Source organism: Oryzias melastigma, linkage group LG17, assembly GCF_002922805.2.
Source record: "Oryzias melastigma strain HK-1 linkage group LG17, ASM292280v2, whole genome shotgun sequence".
Lineage (NCBI taxonomy): Eukaryota > Metazoa > Chordata > Actinopteri > Beloniformes > Adrianichthyidae > Oryzias > Oryzias melastigma.
The window spans coordinates 682,357-702,760 of record NC_050528.1 but is presented as its reverse complement, the minus strand read 5'-3'; the positions used below and the strand labels follow the sequence as shown (position 1 = coordinate 702,760).

The window sequence follows — 20,404 nt, the reverse complement described above, 5'->3', positions numbered from 1 at the left end:
TCGCTAAAACTTAAGCTAGCTATTAGCTTCAGTGTTTTTCAGCTATTAGCTTCAGCGATTTCAGCTATCAATTTCAGCCACATTTATCTTACAGCATTTACATTAGCATTATTGCAGGTAATGGTATTTATCTAGTTTTTTGTCATGTTTTCGTAGTATTTTTTCCTGTGAAGATTACAGAAAAAAAATTATTTAAAATTCAGTTACGTGTGGCTCTCTGGACAGACGTAAATGTTTAAATATGTTTAGGCTGTGAATGTTACATGTTTTCTGTTAGCCGAAAAACCTCACCCCACATCAGAAGAAGACAGTTATGTGGCCCTCACTAGATTAAATTTGGGGACCCCTGCTCTACAGCACGTGTCAAGGTCAAGGCCCGAGGGCCGGATCCAGCCCCCCGGGTAAATATATCCGGCCCTCCACATCATTTTCTTATATTGTTTTTAATGACCCGATGTTATCTTGCACTTATTTCTAACTTGTAATATTTGACAAAATATATATTTTTATGTAGAGTAAAATATGTTAGTTAATTTATTCTAGAATAATATTCCTGCCCGTTTTTCATAGTTCTGTTAACAAGTTATGTTCCTAAAGTTTTTAAAATGTAGTTTTAGTGTTCGGCCCATGACTCAAGGTGTGTTTTGGATTTTGGTTCCCTGTGAGGTTGAGTTCGACTCTCCTGATCTAGAGGTCGTAGTAGAGATCGGAGCTGCAGGTCAAACATGTGACGCTGCGTCTGTGCAGCTCGCCGTGGGTCCTCCTCCGAACTCCTCAGAGGTCGAGTTCACCTCATGAATGTGCCCCTCTCATCGTGTGCCAGACACCCTCACGTCCTGCCAAGTATTACAGCAGCCGTGTGTCAGTGAGGAAAAGCACACACGGAGAGCGGGAGGCTTCCAGCATCACGTCACCTGTCACCGAGCCAGGTCCAACACGCCCTCCAGGTCTCCAGAACCTTCTGCTGCAGGTCAGCAGAGCTTCCTCTGGTCTGAAACCTGTCGTCCAGATCGACCCAGGCTGTAGACAGTACATGAGAACTGGATTGAGAGACCCCGCCCCCTTGGGGTTCCAAACAGGACATACCTGCAGAATCCTTTCTTCTTACTCAGTCATTCTATTGGTCAGAATAACAATTTTTTAACATATTCTTAATAATAATTTTTTCCATATTTTTTTTCTGTTGTTCATGTTATAAACTGACCAATTAGATGCCTAAAAAAAAATGGGCGGAGCCTGCTGGCCCCACATTCAACATTAAAAACCTTTCATTGACAAATGTCATGTAGCACAGTTTCAAGTGGTTGGGGGTGTGGCCTTTCAACAAGCTCACTTCTGATTGGTGAGAGTGGTTGCCATAGAAACGCTGACTCATACTGATCGCTGCTCACTGATGACGTCTTGATCCAATATGGCGGCCTCTGCAAAAACGTTAAATTAATGGACTTCATTTGGTTGGAGCTGGAATTTAACCATTTTCTATTGGGGGAGGAAACTCACTCTGTCCAGTTCTCTGATACAGACGATGGTCCCGCTAGAACATCTCCGACCTGAAGTCTGAGAAGCTCAGTGAGTCCAGGTGAACCTCCGGCGGTCTGCTGTTCAGATGACCTTCAACTGGATGTTTGAATGAAGTTTCTGGACCTTCACTGAAAATCATTCAATCAAACCCAGACCAGAAACTGATCCAGAACATCTTCATGACTCCTTGGATCAAAGGTTATTGTGACCCCGCCCCCTCAGAAGGCTTCATGCAGGAACAATCCCTGCTCTGTGTCGTCCATCCCACACTCCTCCGACCGCGGCTGGAGTCACTTCCTCTCCGGGTCTGTCTGTTGGGGGGGGGGGCTTCTCCCAGCTGCTGGGGGTCTGAGGTTCTGTTTGAGGATGAGGACAGAGCAGAGCTCCTCTGGTGACATCACGACCACGCAGACCATGCTGTGTTTCCAATGATTTAATGATTGAAAAGTTTGTGTTACAGTCGGGGGAGGGGGGGGGGTCCTCTGATCATCCGGGAATCAAACAGAAAAAACGACGACAAAAATCATACAAAAGAGTTTCTGCTCATTTACAGTTGAGTAACCAGTAACACTGAACCACGTCCCGGTCCGATGATGAGAACGGCAGCAGAACCGGAACGCCGAGGAGCCGGGACCGCCCCGCGGGGTAACACGAACCTCCAAACTGACCTGCTGTGATTGTGAACGACTGCTTCCTGTAACGTAAACATCCCTCCTGCTGAAGCCCCGCCTCCCGTTTGCATGGATCCAGAATGAAGGACAAACACAGAACTAAACGACAAAACGTGATACAGTCTTCAGGGACCGCCACCTGCCACGCCGGCAGCTAGCTCCGCCCCCTGGTGATTTCCACCTGCTGTGGCGCCGCCTACTGCGTCCGGAGCTGGTAATCTGTGGAGGAAATGAGGAGACTTGATGAGACGGAAGAAGAGAGCAAGCCGAGAAATCATGAGGGGGGGTTGGTCATTAGCAGAACACCAGCATGTGCAACCTCAGGACGGGAAGCTGCTCACCAGAAACTTCACTTTCTCACGTGCGGCAGGACGTTGCCTCATCCTCCGCGGTGCCCTCCCCCGTTACCCAACCGTTACCCAACACCTGAACATGCGGCGAACTCTTGACCTACCGCCATTCTGGGTGATGTAGCGCACCCACGGCAGAGCCTGGTACCCACTCTTCTCAATGATCTTCAGGTAACGCACCTGTTGGGGGAGGGGGGTTAGAAACATCTTTGATTTAACGTGTTTTTTTCTTATTTGAAGAAACAAAACGAGATCAGAACAGCACAGTTCCATACATGAAACAACAAATTTAGGTCTATGTGGTTAAATCAAATCAATCAAATTTGTCATTTTATTGATTTCAGGTAAAAAAAGTGTGAAAAGAAAAATCACCTTTAATGAACACGACAACGGGGTTCACCTGCAGTCAGAAATGACTGGACTAGAAGCGAGCTTGTGATTGGACGTTTTCCTGCTTGCATCCATCGACTGTATCAGAGAACCGGACTGAGTGAGTTTTTTTCTTTTTGTATGATTTTTTAATAAGCTCCACATTTACATCATCAGAACACAGCTGAGTCATAAATAGATGTGAACTGTTTGCATTTATTTGATTTTCTCTTCTTGAAATCGATGACGTCAAATCCTACGTTTAGAAAAATGAAAGCTAAGTAGAGAGCGTCGCGTCCAAACTGCTTTTAAGATCCAGGACACTAGATAGTTTCTTAGTAGTTCTGGTTTAGGGAGGGAATTCGGTCATAGCCTGCAGGATTCTCAGGTACTTCCTGTCTGGAAGGCCAGAGGGGCGGGGTCACTCAGTGCAGTTCTCATGTACTGTCAATGTTTGCATCACCTGTCCATAAAGAAACAGGAAGAGAAACTAACAAGCTTTGATCAAATGGATTATTAACTTCCTGATTGTTTTGATACCTTTTTACCAACATGATTGGGTTTATTTCTGTGGTTCTGAACCGGTTCTGACGGTACTCTCAGTACTAGATCCATTCTTCACTATCTTTGCATCTCTAGCTAAACCCCAAAACTGGTGGGAATACGACCAAACGCGGTGAGTGTGTGAGGGCGTCAGCATGAGTCACTCTGAGAAAAAGGAAGAACCAGAGAGCTGCTTTCAAGGGACAGACTTTCACATAACCGAGTTCTTTAAGGTCACGGCGGGAAAACGAAGCGCATCAGCACAATCACTCACTTTCACAAGTTCTTAGCCAACATTCCTGCAGCCCAGTGCCGAGAAGCGCCTCTAAAACACGCCGTCCTGTTCTACACTTTCAACACGCTCCTCGCTCAGGAGGGGACATCCAACCCAACTCACCAAACGCCGTTCTGACGGTGACAAACTGACAATCCCACAGAGAGGCTTTTTCCCACCAGAGCCAGCCGTGCGGCGTGAGAAGCGGCGGCGGACTGCGAGGAGGCAGCGACCTGCGGGGGTCAGGGCTCCGCTGAGGCCTCTGCAGCGGCCGCCTTGTCATTAGCTCCCGTGCAGAGTGAGGTCAGAGCGCCGTGGTCGCCGAGACGTGACGACAGACAGGCTGACGCGGGAGCAGCGAGTCTGCAGCCGCAGCACTTCTCGCACCCTGCAGCCAAACATGCAGTCTGCGCGGCTGCGGCTGCGCAGTCAGCAGAACGGCATCAAAGGCCGGCCTCCGCAGTGTCATTACGGCCTGTAAGATGAGGATGTTTGAGGATCTGAAGTACAGCCTGCATGTGTGGTCTGAGGCTCCTGGGAGACCCCGTCTGTCACCTGCAGGGGCGGGGCTTGGACCTCCCCCAGCTACGACCCGGGGGGGGGCTCCTGCCATTTTCTACCTCACTTTACAAGGTGGACTTGCGTGCATCGTGCACACTTCACACGTGCGCTGCCCTGCACTTAGTGGTGGAGTTAAGAGGAACTTTCTCATGCTTTGATATTTACATGCGTCTAATTAAACTCCTCATGCGTAAAGCGCGGTGCTGCTGGTCGCATTCGAGCGACACCAGCGGCTGGGGCCTGTAATAAGGGAGGGGCCGGGTTTGATGGGAACGCCGGTCTGGATCGGATCCCTCTGACACTCAGACATGAGAAGCTGAAGTGATGAACCAGAATGAAGATTTGAGACTTTTTCATGCCGAGTTCCTCCTGTTCTCATGCCAGCAGAGATCATCACAACCTGACAGATGATCAAGTATTTCTATATTTCTATTAACAGCCTCCAGCTGATCATCGGGGTGAAGGTGAGTTTGTAGCAGTAAAACATAAAAACAAATGTGGAGATTTTTCAGCTTCATATTCTCTGCCTTCCATAATAAAGAAGATTTTTCAGCTTTAAAGAGCAAATCTGACTTTCTGCTGGAGGTATTTGATGTTCTTTCAGTTTAATTCTTCATGTTTTTGATAGAGAAAAAGAAGAAACTCAATGAGTCATCAGTTAATTGACTTTAGAAAATGACAGGAATTCTCAGATTCCGTTTAATCAGGAGGATCTGCGTTTGAATGAACTCCGGGTCGAGGCGTCTGTTTCCGAGTGGGCTGCATCATCTCCTTTCAACCTAATGAGGCTTTATTGACTCTCAAAGGAAATGCTGAGAAAACACGAACATTTTAATGAGTCTGAGAGAAAACGGCGTTAAGAGTTCAGCTTTAAGCTTGAAGAGGGGGGGGGGGTCATCTCCAGCTTCAGAAAGACATTTGGAAAATGGATGTTAGGAGAACATCAACACTTCCTTTGTCTCCAGAAAATTCTGCCCCATCATTATTACAAAGTGATGCTTAATCTAAAAAACTTGATTTTGTTGTGATTACAAAGAGGAAATGTTCTGTATTAAAGACTGGACTCTTGATGTCTTCAGTGAAGTGAATAAACCGTCACACCTGAAAACTGAGCGGGTAGACTTTAATGTCACATTAAGACACGGATTCTGTAAATACGGGGAAAGGTCAAGGCCTCATGGCAGACATGCCGACTGCTGAGCCAAAACATGACCACTACGACACATATGGAAAGGTAAAATGCAGAAATGCAGTTTGTCTGTTGGGGGGGTCAGATTGTGGAGGAGTGGACGTAAATGAGGCCGTCAGGAGAACTTATACGAATGGATCAGGACTATCAGGACTAACTATCGTTGTCTCAATAGTATTCTATTCCATTTTATATTTATGCAAATTGTATTTAAGTGACAAAAAAGTCAAATTCTTAGTTTTTCGATCAAAAACTTCCCTTGGATCTCGGACATCGACCTCAGACACCTGTGATCATTAGTTTCTAGGGGAGTTCAGTGAAAAGATGAACTGAAGAAGAACGTTCCACATCATCAACTCTGTTTTAAATTTGTTTTTATGTTTTTTTTTGGCTCCTTGGAGGGTAAAAAAGTGCTCTAGAAATAAATGAAGTGAAACCTTTAGGTTTGTTCAATATTTAAAACTCTAATGGTGAGTGACTTGAACATGATGCTGACCGTCATTTGGATTCAGAAAATCATCATTTGGAAGGCGGCGTCTTCACTCGAACATCTGCATCCCAGAGTGCTGTAACCGGTTAAAGATCTACAACGTGACATAGACCTTCTTTGGTTTATGTTATTCAATAAAGGCCAACAATGTTCTGTCTTGAACAGATCAGAACTTCTCTGTACTGACTGGAAACAATTCTCTGATTTCATAGACGTTGTTTGGGATTAAAACTGAATCTTTGATCGCCCACCAGACATGTTAATACTGTTAAATCGATGGCTGGAATTTACCTTCACTGCTGTGAACGTATGAAAAGATGTCGTTGGGACTGAATGTCGAGCTGCTCGTTGATGACGTCACTGAAGAGTTCAGCAGTGATGCATGATGAATGATTTTGCTGCAGCTGTTGCCAGTTGTTCACCGTGATCCTCTGTCTATTCTAGGAGAAGCTAGCACCCCCCATCCCGTTTAAACCACAGCAGTGACCCCAGAACCAGCCCTCTGCCACACCATCGATGACTGCCGCACGGTTCTGAGGCCTCGACCTGGGACCTCTCCCAGAATGCAGTGCGCTCTGCTGTATCTGGTCTGCTCCCTGTGACAGGACAGACCGTCACATTCATTAAGTTTCTGTGATCAAAGTATTTCAGTCTCATGGAGGCGTGGGAAAACGGGAGAACACATCATCACAACCCGGCTGTAATTATGCAGGAGAGAGCCAGCATGTCAGAACCATGAGATAGAACGTCTGTCCTTCAGAACCAGACTCTCATCTGAACAGTGAGTGTGCATCTCTGAGGAGGAGTGACGCTTGAGGGGGGGTTTGGGTCTGCTCCTCTCTGGGTCACAGAGGAGGTGACCAGCGGCTCACTACTGCCCCCTGTGGTTACACAAGCGATAACGTTTGAGAGGACAGATGTGGAGCGTTTCCAGAGCCAGCAGGTTCCAGACAGCCCTCATCTGGATCGGGGGTTCTGGCTGATGTTTGGACCGTTCTGGTCGTGAGTGAGTGAGGGCGGGTCTCCTGCAGAACCTACCTGGATCCCTGAGGTGGTGAAGTACGGGATCTCGAACTTGACGCTGATGGGGGGTTTGCCCTCTTTGTCTTCTGCCTCCACACTGGGGAGGCCGAAGTGCGCTCGCATCAGGTACTCCTTCCCCCCCTGAGGGACAGACGCCGTCAGAAAGCTCAAGATCTGAAGCTGATCTGAAGCAGATCTGAAGCAGATCTGAAGCTGATCTGAAGCAGATCTGAAGCTGATCTGAAGCTGATCTGAAGCAGATCTGAAGCTGATCTGAAGCAGATCTGAAGCTGATCTGAAGCTGATCTGAAGCTGATCTGAAGCAGACCTGAAGCTGATCTGAAGCAGATCTGAAGCAGATCTGAAGCTGATCTGAAGCAGATCTGAAGCTGATCTGAAGCTGATCTGAAGCAGATCTGAAGCTGATCTGAAGCTGATCTGAAGCAGATCTGAAGCAGATCTGTAGCAGATCTGAAGCTGATCTGAAGCTGATCTGAAGCAGATCTGTAGCAGATCTGAAGCTGATCTGTAGCAGATCTGAAGCAGATCTGAAGCTGATCTGTAGCAGATCTGAAGCAGATCTGAAGCTGATCTGAAGCTGATCTGAAGCAGATCTGAAGCTGATCTGAAGCAGATCTGAAGCTGATCTGTAGCAGACCTGAAGCAGACCTGAAGCAGACCAGCTTCTGATCCTCACAGATCTACATCATTCAGGATGATGGTTTTCTGCTCACAGGGAAAGACTTGATGGACCAGACGATCTCGCTGTTCTCAGGAACCCACTTCACGCTGCCCACCGTGGTCTTGAACTTGGGGGAGTCGGCGTCCGTTGGGACAGGAATGTGGATCTCCACGTTGTTGGCCGTGGAGCGCCTCTTGAACTGACTCTTCGCCTACGGGATGAGAGAGTGGATCAGATATGGGCTGTAAAGCCAGCGATGATGCGGTTCTGATCTTTGATTGGATGGAGATTCTGGATGACAGTAGATGAGTGCCGGATCAGTCAACCTGCCTTGATCATGTACTCGATCCGGCTGTGCGAGTGCTTCTCGATGACCGACTCGATCCAGATCAGCGGCTTCACCTTCAACACAAAACACAGTCAGCAGCTTCCCGCACAGTCACTACCAGAACTCCAGCTGAGGCTGCAGGTCACTGACGCCCCCTAGTGGAGACACTGAAAACAGATAACCAAACGGATCCTTCCCTGCAGCTGAGAGCCAATGAAAAAGGAGGATAAATTCATGAAAATGGTTATAAAGATGGTTCAGTTCAACTGAATACAAACTAAATGTTTAAACAAATGAATACAGAAGATCTTAGAAAGGGAACAGAGCACGCCACGCTTTGGGAATAAGTCAGACTCACTGAGAGTCTGAAGTGGAAATCATCAACCAGACATGGTGATGCATTTAGACCCGTTAGCGTACAGCCGAAATGAGATCCATCCTGAAGAGTAACTCATGTAAAGATCCGGCTCAGTTCCTACTGTGTTTACCAGCTTTAAACAACTGAAACCTGACAGTTAGAAAGAATTAGAACAAACAGGTCAGAATCCAGAACACACCTGAGGTCGGGGCTGAGCAGGAGAAACCTTTATTCAACACTCTAAAACTACATTTAAAACTTTAAAACTGTAACTTTTTAACATAACTATGAACTAGATATATAACATTACCTGTGATAATTCTAGTGTGAATGTTAGAAGCTGAATTTGGCTGCTGAAGATGCTAAAATTGATAGCTAAAAATGTTCATCAATAATCTGAAAAATGTTCATATTTATTAGGTTTTTGACGTCATGTTTGTCATAAAAACTGAAATATTAGTGAGCATGTGTCTGTTTAAATCCAGGACCTGGGGAAGTCCCACAGTATTTAGTTGAGTTACAGGTCACTTCATTAATGAGGGAATTCAGACACAAACTGTCTCACTTTATAAACCTTTAGGGAAAGTGTGAAAATGTAGACGTTTCCATCAAACTGTCTTCAGAGTAGCTCCTTTTCATCTGACTTTCGCTCAAATGCTTCATGTTCTGAGTTCATGGATGTTAGTTTGATACAGATGAGCAAAAATGTCAATAAAATATGAAGAAAATATTAAAATCCCCAAAGGAAACTAAACACTCCTTGTTATCTTAAACTGCAGATGTTATTAGAAAACGAACAACCTTTAACACCAGAGCTCCAGTGTCTCCGTTCTTGATTTACTGATAATTGTTAACACGATCATTCCAGCAGATTCTCCTTCTGTGACTCCAAAGGTTTTCTGAGGAACGATTGAAGACTTTAAGGTTTTCTCTGAGAAGAATCATACGGTGGCCCTGAAGTGCAAATCACATTAACAAATAACTTGATGCAAAAACATTTAGATATCAAAACAACATTTTAAAACGCGGAACAAAAGCATAAAACAACATTACATTTTAGAAACAAAAAATAAACAACAAAAAAAAACTTTTCAGAAAGGAAAATGAACTCAAGCATTTTAAAAGTCACAAGAACAAATAAAAAAGAGAAACAAATAATGAATAAAAGAAAAATTAAAAAGATAAAACTTTTCAGAAAAGAAAATGAGAAATTTCAAAGGTCAAAACAATTAAACAAGCAAAACGAAATTACAAAAAAAAAAAGAAAACCAGAATGAAATGTTGAAAAATGAAAACCCAAAACTTACCGGAAGAGGTAGGTACTTTAGGATTTAGACTCACATCGCTGATTGGATGATGACGTTTACTTGCCTTTTCAACCGGAAGTTATTGGTCATGTAGCTCTTCAAATAAGAACATGAACATTGCTGGCGACCCAAACTCTGCTGCTGCTATCAGTGAATATTTTTATTCAGGACATACTTAAGATGTCATACTGGATCTGCTCCGAACTAATCACTACTCTCCACTTCATGAGATGATTCGTGCTATTTTGACCGAACTACGGGGACTGGGGCAATTGTTATTTCGGTACAGTTAGAAAGATATTCACAGATTCGCACTTCCGGGCTCAATAGCTCTTCAGAAAGACGTTCAAATATGACAGCAAGGATCTCAATCGTCTTGTATCAACACAGAGAGTCGCCTACACAACTATTTCGAAAGAAAAACGATTGTTTTTTACCCGTTTAATAAAAAGTGTTCTCTTCAGGCTGCAGATGGCGAGACGGCAGCGAGACGGCTGCTAAGGGACCGTCTACAAAGTGCAAGCTTCCAGAGAAGGCCATTCTGTAAAAGTCAATAACCTCTCAGAAACAAATAAATATCGACTTTGTGTGAACTAGTGATAGAGATTCGTCACCATATTTGTGCTACAATAAAGATTTTATATTTTATTATTTTGATTTTAACAATTTTAATAGATATCAAGCATGAAAAATATGCTGAATAGCTCTAGGAATATCAGGGTTAGAGTCACCAAACTTTCTGTACTGACTAATGATGAGTTTACGGGTCAACTACAACAAAGATCATGGCAAAGATTTATTTTATTAATTTGTCTGATTTTTTTGCACGAGTATGGATCATATTTAGCCTAAAATGCTTAATAGTTCTGAAGATATTAAAGTTAGAGTCACCAAACTTTCTGTGCTGATTAATGATGAGCTCATTGTTCTATTAGAACAAAGATTATGGCAGAAAATAAAATACAGATGGTGACTTAAAAATATTTTGACTGTAGTTAGGCTGGCATGAAAAACGTTAAAGTAGTAGAAGGTTTGGAAACTGTAGTATTATGTTTTTTATGTAATCAAGAGTCTTATGCTTTAAAATCCTTAGAAATTTCTTAACAATTTTAGAACAAGTCTGATCCATATTTATGTAATAAAAAAAGGAAAGTAAATTTCAGCCATAATTGTTGTGTAGTAGAACAGTAAGTTTAAGATTAGTAAGTACAGACAGTTTTGTGACTTTGACTTTAAAATCCTCAGTTAATAAGCATTTTAGACCAAATATGATACAAAAAAAATCTTTAAAAAATCAAAAAAGTAAATTTCTGTAAAAATATTTGTTCTAGTAGAACAATGAGCTCATCATTAGTCAGTACAGAAAGTTTGGTGACTCTAACCCTAATATTCCTAGAGCTATTCAGCATATTTTTCATGCTTGATATCTATTAAAATTGTTAAAATCAAAATAATAAAATATATATATATTCAAAATCTTTACTGTAGCAAAATATGGTGACGAATCTCTATCAGTAGTTCACACAAAAGTCGATATTTATTTGTTTCTGAGAGGTTATTGACTTTTACAGAATGGCCTTCTCTGGAAGCTTGCACTTTGTAGACGGTCCCTTAGCAGCCGTCTCGCTGCCGTCTCTCCATCTGCAGCCCGAAGAGAACACTTTTTATTAAACGGGTAAAAAACAATATTTTTTCTTTCGAAATAGTTGTGTAGGCGACTCTCTGTGTTGATACAAGACGATTGAGATACTTGCTGTCATATTTGAACGTCTTTCTGAAGAGCTATTGAGCCCGGAAGTGCGAATCTGTGAATATCTTTCTAACTTTACCGAACTCTTTTGCTTTGCTTTTCCCTCTTGGTCACAGCCGCTGAGAGTAGGTCAACATTAAACGTCATCATCCAATCAGCGATGTCCGTCTAAATCCTAAAGTACCTACCTCTTCCGGTAAGTTTTTGGTTTTCATTTTTCAACATTTCATTCTGGTTTCTCATTTTTTTTTTTTTTTTGTAATTTCGTTTTGCTTATTTAATTGTTTTGACCTTTGAAATTTCTCATTTTCTTTTCTGAAAAGTTTTATTTTTTTAATTTTTCTTTTATTCATTATTTGTTTCTCTTTTTTATTTGTTCTTGTGACTTTTAAAATGCTTGAGTTCATTTTCCTTTCTGAAAAGTTTTTTTTTGTTGTTTATTTTTTGTTTCTAAAATGTAATGTTGTTTTATACTTTTTGTTCCGCGTTTTAAAATGTTGTTTTGATATCTAAATGTTTTTGCGTCAAGTTATTTGTTAATGTGATTTGCACTTCAGGGCCACCGTAGAATCAGCAGTAGAAACCGATGAGCATAAATACTGACTGCAGTGAACACGGTAGTCATGGAAACACTTCCTGTTTCTTTCATGACATTTCCAAATTGAAAGACAGAAACTGTGTTTTGGGGTTGAAGGTGATGGAAGTGAAGGTTTGGGAAACGCCTCAGACTCTGAGGAGACGGAAAAAGTCAGGATTCAAGAAGTCTAAAATAAACACTGAACCAGGTATGAACCTTATGGGGCTTTTACCCATGATCCTTTCTGACCCGTCTTCAGATCGGGCTCGACATAAATCCCCAGAGTCTGAACCAGACCCGGAGGCCAGCAGCCTGAGGCGCGGACTCACGTGCGTGTTGAGGCGGTACGACATCAGCTCGAACTCGCCGTCGGGGGGGATGAAGGAGATGGTGCGGTCGTTCTCAAAGCGAGACAAACGGACGCACTGGTGGAACTTCACGTCCTCCAGCTCCACGGACTTACTCTTCCCTCCTGCCGGAAACAAACGTCAACGTGATCGTCTGAGGGTCCAGAATCTGTCCTCCAACGAGCCGGCGGGACAGAAACGGATCTGCAGAGGGAACTCACGTCCGGTGTTCTCAAACAGAACCTTGTCGTTGAGGCCCAGCCGGAGCTCCGGCATCCCAGACAGGAAGACACGCATCTTTATGGAGCCCACGATCTCGCTGCGCAGGACGTTCCCGTTGGCACTGACCTGGAAGAGGAGCAGACGCCGATGGGAGGAGGCGGAGTCTCGGCTGCAGACGAGCATTTCCAGCAGAAGCTCCTACCAGGAGGTTGACGGACTCGATGACGTCCAGGAAGACCTCGTTCTTCCGGTACTTGATGCCCTCTGACCTCCAGGACACCGCGTTGGTGACGGTGGCGGGGGGCCGCGGGGCTCCCGTGTCCAGCTTGTGCCCCTCCTGGGTGATATACCTGTGAGACCAGACAGAGCAAGTGAGGGGGGTCCTGAACGCATCACAGAGGAGATCAGAGTTGCTTCCTAAAATGAACTCCAACATTTCCTGAGGGATTCGGTCACAAGTCACTTCAGTCACAGGTCACTTTAGTTAGAGGTCACTTCAGTCACAAGTCCCTTCAGTCACAGGTCATTTCAGTCACAAGTCACTTTAGTCACAGGTCATTTCAGTCACAAGTCACTTTAGTTACAAGTCACTTCAGTCACAAGTCACTTCAGTCAGAGGTCATTTCAGTTACAGGTCACTTTAGTTACAAGTCATTTCAGTCACAAGTCACTTCAGTCACAAGTCATTTCAGTCACAGGTCACTTTAGTTGGAGGTCACTTCAGTCACAAGTCACTTTAGTTACAAGTCACTTCAGTCACAAGTCACTTCATTCACAGGTCACTTTAGTCACAGGTCACTTCAGTCACAAGTCACTTTAGTTACAAGTCACTTCAGTCACAGGTCACTTCAGTCACAGGTCATTTCAGTCACAGGTCACTTCAGTCACAGGTCACTTCAGTCACAGGTCATTTCAGTCACAGGTCACTTTAATTACAAGTCATTTCAGTCACAAGTCACTTTAGTCACAAGTCACTTCAGTCAGAGGTCATTTCAGTCACAGGTCACTTTAGTCACAGGTCACTTTAGTTACAAGTCATTTCAGTCACAAGTCACTTTAGTCACAAGTCACTTCAGTCACAAGTCACTTTAGTTACAAGTCACTTCAGTCACAAGTCACTTCATTCACAGGTCACTTTAGTCACAGGTCACTTCAGTCACAAGTCACTTTAGTTACAAGTCACTTCAGTCACAGGTCACTTCAGTCACAGGTCATTTCAGTCACAGGTCACTTTAGTTACAAGTCATTTCAGTCACAAGTCACTTTAGTCACAAGTCACTTCAGTCAGAGGTCATTTCAGTCACAGGTCACTTTGGTTGGAGGTCACTTCAGTCACAAGTCACTTCAGGAGAAAGTTTGTTCTGGAAGACAAAAGTCTGCAGTGAACTTGTGACTGGTCTGATGAGGACTAGTTTCTCCATCCTCGTGGTTCACACACACACCTGCTGCGTCGGCGTGCGTTTAAACGGACACTTTAAATGTGAAATTCTTGAAATTCTGCTGGACTAACTTTGCATGGACTTTCCATTGAAAGTGGCCGTTTAAATGCGCCCTGACGCAGCGTGTGAGAGCACCATCAGACGGATCCATCAGAAAGATCTCATGAGACAAAACAGGAGAAAGACTCTGACTGTTTCAGTGAAACCAGCTGGAAAACCTTCACTTCAGTCGGGAATCCACCACAGAGTGAAGGATGAAGAAAGCCAAACCTCTTCTTCTCTCACATCTTTATGGCTTCTTCACACCCCTGGGGGTGGGGGGGGGCTGCCTCTCTATAATCTTTGGCCCAATCCGAATCCTCCCCTTCTCTCCATTTGAAGGCTCATTTTAGTGAAAGTGAGTCCGCAGTTATTAGTTTTTAAGTCCGACTCTCCAAACGGAGGGACACAAAGTCCTCCATCATGAGGATGAACCGCGTCGCGCTGAGAAGCGTTTTTCTTCACGTGGGCGTTCTCTGAAGCACAGACGTTTATATTTTAATGTAAGTTATGACTTTTTCTTGTAGCATGAACTTTTTAAAGTTAGAAAACCACTATTGTTATGTATGTTTGAGCGCTGGGAGCTCCGCGCTAACGCTAGCGAACATTGGTGATGTCATCAAATGAAAGTGATGTCAGAAATATGAGAGTATTTTTTCATAACTCTCCGTTTGGAGGAATAAATGAAGGAGAAGGATTGGGCCTTTATCTTCACATCACTGGAGAGATTAACATGAATTATTACATCAGGAATTTCTGGAGTTTTACAGAACAACTTTAAAAAAGAACAAAACTTCAGGAGAAAGACCCAGACGGACATCCACAGCAGGAGATAACGGAGGGAAAGCAGACGCTGATGAATGAACGCAGCTGTTAGGCAAAGCTCACAGATCCATGAGAAACTTCTTCACTTCTTTTCTGTCTTTCATATCAGCGGGTAACTCTTCAGTAACTCTGGTCCTTCAGGAACACAGCAGCTCATTTCAGGGGATTCTGGGAAAAACTTCCTTGGAATCTCCTTGTTTCTTCTAAAGTAGAAAATGTTAGCTGTTATCTGATATGAATCCTCCTAACTCTCTATGTGACCGAGCTACAGAAGCAGACCTCCAACACCACGGCGGATGGAAGAGCCGCGTTTCCTTTTCTCCCTGTGGGGAGTTTCTACCACCCAAAGTAAAGAGTCAGAGGAGAAGATACTCACTCCTGCAGGATCTTGCTGTCCGTGGTTTGAGGGTAACCAAAGTCCATCAGCTCATCCATCAGCTCGTAGATGATGACAAAGTTATCTCTGATGCTCTCTTCCTCCAACTCTTTGAAATACTCAGAAAACACCTGAAAACATCCGTGAAAAACCTCACTGACACCTCAGCGGAGAATACCTGGGAGTTTGTCTAGAAGTTTTCCTCACCTGGACAATTTTGTAGAGGAAAGAGAAAACCAGAGAAACGCTGGCGTTCTTCTTGGACGTGGCGACCACTGAGGAGGTTCTGGTTAAGGTTTCCTGACGGAGACGAGAAGGGAACATGCTGGCAGCGACAAGAGGATACGGTACAGGTTGTTGTGCTTGATCCACATGAAGCGCACTCCTCCATGAGCCAGGATCGGGGAGAGGGTGCCCTCCTCCTCTTTGTCCATCAGGAGGGTCATGAAGTGCTCGATCTCGGACATGTCCACATCTCCGCGGTAGTTCCGACACACCAGGACCTGAAGGAGGAGGAGACCGCACACGGGCAGCTGTCATCGCCGCAGACGGATGCTGGAGGATCCGCTGGACTCCCAGAGGAAAACAGGGAAGACTGAAGACCACAGGAGGGTCTGCAACCTGCGGCTCCCATCCAGACATGCTTTTCATTTTAAATAGAAAGGTTGTTTTGAACTGTACGCCGCATTTAGCTAAACAAAACCGTCAGACTCTGATTTCATTTGAGTTAGATCTACAGATTTTTGGCTGAGATCCACCAAAGACGATTATTAAACTGAGTCTATTTTTGTATTCTTACATCACTCAAGACATCACACGGCCTACTGCTATATTTGCTGTTTTGATGTGATTCTCTGTAACACAGGGTCTTTTATTTTGAAAGGAAGTCATGTGAATTTTAGTCAAAAGATATAAACTGCTTTCAATTTAAAAAAAAAAGAATGTTTTATTTATGTAAAAAAAACTATACATTTGTATTTATCATAATGGTAACAATAAATACAAACTCTGTCTTATTTTTCTACTGGGTGTAGTTAGACTCTGTGGCTCCTACCGGGTCGTGGTCCGTGAAAACTTGACCTGAACGGCTCTTTAGATGTTAAAGTAAGGATCTGCAAGCTTTAGCGCTAAGAGTCATTTAGGCCAGTGTCTACCGGACCAAAACCCAGCGAGAGCCACAAAGTCCCAAGAACAATATGCATTTTATTTGATTATTTATCATTTTGCCCATTAAGTCATTCAATTGCACTATGTAGCTTAAATATTTACAACCATCACATTATGACAATTTTAGGTTTTCCTGTAAACTATATAAATTATAACTTTTTTGACAGCAGTTCCTTTCAAAAATAAAACAAGATAGAATTATTTTCTTGAATTGAAAAAGAAAGAAAATGGTGACTTTTCCTATCATTTGTTTACTATCAAATATCTACATGATTTAATTGGTGTAAAATTGTTTTATCTGTACATATAAATGCAAATATATGCTTGAAGAAGTTTACCTCTGTACAGCAACTGTCAGCATCATTGGGTCTGTTGTCTGACAGGATGATGCCATCAATGAAAAAAACTCTTAAATTTCAATAAACTATAAAATATTTATTCAGTTTTTGATCATTTCTTTTTAAAGCCAAAGAGCCAGAATGGAAGGATTAAAGAGCCCCATGTGGCTCCAGAACCTCTGGTTCCAGCAGACCCGTGTTAAAGATAGATCTCTGGACCATCAGCTGATCAAGTCCAGTAAACACTGAAGAGATTCGGTTCCTTCATGTCAGACAGAACTCCATGTGAACCCGAAGGTCTAGCAGGACATTTCATTCCTTTTTCTCTTCGCTTGAATTCCAGAATGTCACATCAGAAAACGTCCCGAGGCGAGCGCGTCTGATGGACTGAGATACGCTTTCACAGACTGAAGGAAGGCAGCTTGGACCAGAACCTGACCCATGCAGAGGCCGCTCAGAGGACTTTACACCTCTCCAACAGAAAAAGGAAACATTTCACTAAAAACAATCAAAAGTCATTTTAGTTTAAAATGGGAAAAGCAAAGTTTTAATGTAAACAAAGAAACAGTTGGAGAACGTCTGAGTTCCACAGGAAGCTGCTTCCATCTGGGTTTGGTTCTGACTCGGTCGATGGTTTCTGCAGGCCTCTGATGGGTTAAAGATGTCACAGGTCCAACGCTGCAGCATTTCTTCGAGAATCTGACGTGGTGGGTTCTCCTGGTTCTGGTTCAGTTCTTACAGCAGGGTTCTGCAGCTTTCTACCAGACTCTCAGGAAGGATCTCGTACAGGTAGAGGTCCAACCTTCAGCTCGAGACCAGACGTGAGCAGAAAGAAAACCTAACAGAGAAGTCTTCATGCCTCTAATAACATCAATCAATCAATCAATAATTCACTATGAAGTGAAACAGCTGTTCGGTGACTGCACATGCGCAGAACACGGAGCCCGTTTAATCAATAGACGCCTCATGGAGCCTACTATAAACCAATCTATTCTGGGCTGTAACGCCGGCGTTACTTTTAGAATGCGTTACTCCTTCCCGGCGGAAACATTAGGGAGGCAGACCGTCGCAGTGAGACGTGGAACCGCCGCGGGTCACCTGATCGTTAGTCAGATTAAAATTCATGTCGGACATTAATGACAGTACGCGAGGGTCACGTGATTCCAAAACAATTGGGAAAATGATCAAGTTAAATTACAACTACACCACAAAACAGCCTTTTGTCGCTTTCAGACCGATCGACATCATAATCTGTCAGCGGAAACCGCACAGCTAGCCGCTAGCTTAGCACTGATGCGCCGCAATCTTACCTTTCCTTTTAAATCCAGGACGTAGACGGCGCTCGCAGACATCTTTAGCGGTTAACGCCGAGCTTCGCACAGCTCGCTCCAACGATTTACAGATGATATTTAACAATCATACGACCAGGAAAACATCAAACCACAGACTTGTTTCATTCATAATACTGAAAAGAACTCGACTCTTCCGTTTCAACACAACCGCAGCATGTTTCCGGAGCGCCTCCTGTGGCGAGGAGGAATAACTACAAGAGGAAGCTCGGTCCACCTATAGACTGTATATAATGGGTCCACCTCAGTCAACAGTTAATGTTTTTACACTTCTGTTTGCACATAAAGGCTTTACGTAAATATCGACCAGTTTCCGTGTCCTTTCTTGTTTTTTCTTAACATAATAGACTCTGTCCGCTGATTCTGACGAACACTAGTTTCAAGGTGACAAAGAGATTTCCTACACAGCTGTGCGACCTGGTGGCTGAGTATATCCGTCATTGTTTTTATCATAACCACTTAAAAATATATTTATGTTTCAGTGTTAAAACTCCTGCTGATTTTCAGAATGATGAGAAAACCATGAGTCACTACCCTGCTGTGTTCTAAAAAAAGTACATCAGAACAAACAGAGTGAGACTCCTGACAAAATAAAAGATCTGCACTCAGCTGCTTAAGAAACAAAACTGTAGCTCTACGTTTGACATTACGTCTTAACTCCCTGGAGTTGAAGGAAACAATAGACAATGAAATACTTAGAACAAGAAATACTCTCAAAGACTACGAAAAACATACTTTCTGAGTTTAACCTGCACAGTAATGTGTCAAACACAAAGCTCAACAATAGTTGATGAACACTGAAGGTGTTCAAGATATTTCTGAAAGATGAAAGACATCAGCATATTCTGGTCTCGTGTTTTCCATGTGGGCAGTGGCACAATAATGTTTCAGTCAGTTCCGTCCTGGACAGTAAAGGCGTGACCGTGTATTATATAACCACCTTGACTTGACCACTTAACTTCTTGACCGTTGATGAAGGCTCTGCTCCCCACACAGTAAGCTCGTTTTCCGTCCTCTCTGGCCTTTTGGATGAGGGGCCACAGTTTCAGCCGGGCCTCTCTGACAGCTGTGGAGAGATCCTCAGCAAAGCGGAGCTTCTTCTCCCGAAGAAAGGAGCTGCGGCCGTCCAGACTGCGTCTCTGTTGGATCTTTGGGAGAACCTGATGATGATGGCTCTGGGGCGAGGGCTGCTTGGACTGGGTTTCCCAAGGCAGTGACAGATGAAGCCTGCTGTAAGGGTTAGGGTTCTGCAGTGATGGGCTGACATCTCTCAGTGACCTTGGCTTTTACATCTTCATCAGAGCTGTCAGTGACACCAAAAAGTTTCAAGTTCAGTTTTCTTGACTAGGATTCCAATTCCAGCACCTGAAGAGCTGCCATAGTTTTCTCCTCATTCTTCAAGCGCTGGTCAACATCTTTCACTGATTTTTGTGTATCTTTTATGTCACTGCATGTAAATTCTGAGGTTCTCCTCATCCCTTCAATCTTCATGGTGCTTTCATCTATCTTCTTTGAGTTGTCACTTATTAGTCTTTCCAAGGAATCTGCCCGCATTTCCAATGAGTGTGCTGGCTTGTTTATCAGCTGGGCTAAAACAACGATGATTTCATCTGAAGCTGACGTGGGCGGTTCTGCACTCAACAGAGCTTGTTTTGCCGCTGTTGACTGACATGGAGTCTTAGGAAGAGGAACGAAAATGAAGGAATGAGTGAATGAAATGGTTTATTTCAAGCAATCAGGGTAGAAAGGGAGTGGGAGGAAGTGAACTTATATAATCCCACCCCCCAAAAAAAATCTTCCATGTCCACACTTGGTGACAACTTAGCGTGGTCATGGCGCCCGTCGATACAGAAGCTTTTTCACTCTTTTGCATTCTCTTTCTGTCTAATGGACATCAAGACCGAAGAATAAAAAGAGCCTTTCTCTTTCAAAAAGGTTTTTGAGCTGTTTTCTTGTTCTTTTGGAGGAAGCGGGTGCTACTTCTGCAGGAGCTCAGAAGGTACGTCCCTACGCAGGCGCCATCTTGGTTGCCTCTTTTTTTAATTTCATTTTTTTATGTTGGACATAGTATACAAACTGTATACAGAACAATGAACATAAAGCCAGGGAGTGTTTACATACAATCAAATAATTTGTAGCGAGAACTTATTCATTTATTAATTTGCAAACTCCACACAGAAAGGTCCCAGCCGGGAGTCGAACCGGGGCCTTCTCGCTGTGAGGCAAGAGCGCTAACCACTGCGCCACCGTGCAGCCCAGCGAGAACATATATTGATAGTTTTTAAAGCCTTTTTGTTTGATGAATCACT

At 43.7% G+C, this 20,404-nt stretch overlaps 1 protein-coding gene and 1 long non-coding RNA gene across 2 annotated transcripts; both read right to left on the bottom strand.

Moving 5' to 3' along the window:
* Window positions 1-456: 456 nt before the first annotated feature.
* Window positions 457-1,661, bottom strand: LOC118599998. Its single transcript, XR_004949563.1, has 3 exons — window positions 1,501-1,661; window positions 1,334-1,421; window positions 457-1,020 (listed from the first exon to the last, which is right to left on the bottom strand). It is a non-coding gene; the product is annotated as an uncharacterized LOC118599998 (long non-coding RNA).
* Window positions 1,662-1,939: 278 nt separating this feature from the next.
* Window positions 1,940-18,279, bottom strand: ap1m1 (adaptor related protein complex 1 subunit mu 1). The gene is made up of 12 exons (XM_024273474.2): window positions 18,057-18,279; window positions 15,588-15,744; window positions 15,449-15,516; window positions 15,242-15,372; window positions 12,765-12,912; window positions 12,562-12,688; window positions 12,323-12,465; window positions 8,004-8,075; window positions 7,726-7,884; window positions 7,007-7,132; window positions 2,647-2,722; window positions 1,940-2,411 (listed from the first exon to the last, which is right to left on the bottom strand). The coding sequence occupies exons 1-12, from the start codon at window positions 18,096-18,098 to the stop codon at window positions 2,389-2,391; spliced, it is 1,272 nt and encodes a 423-aa protein (XP_024129242.1). The 5' UTR covers window positions 18,099-18,279; the 3' UTR covers window positions 1,940-2,388.
* Between the last annotated feature and the right edge of the window lie 2,125 nt (window positions 18,280-20,404).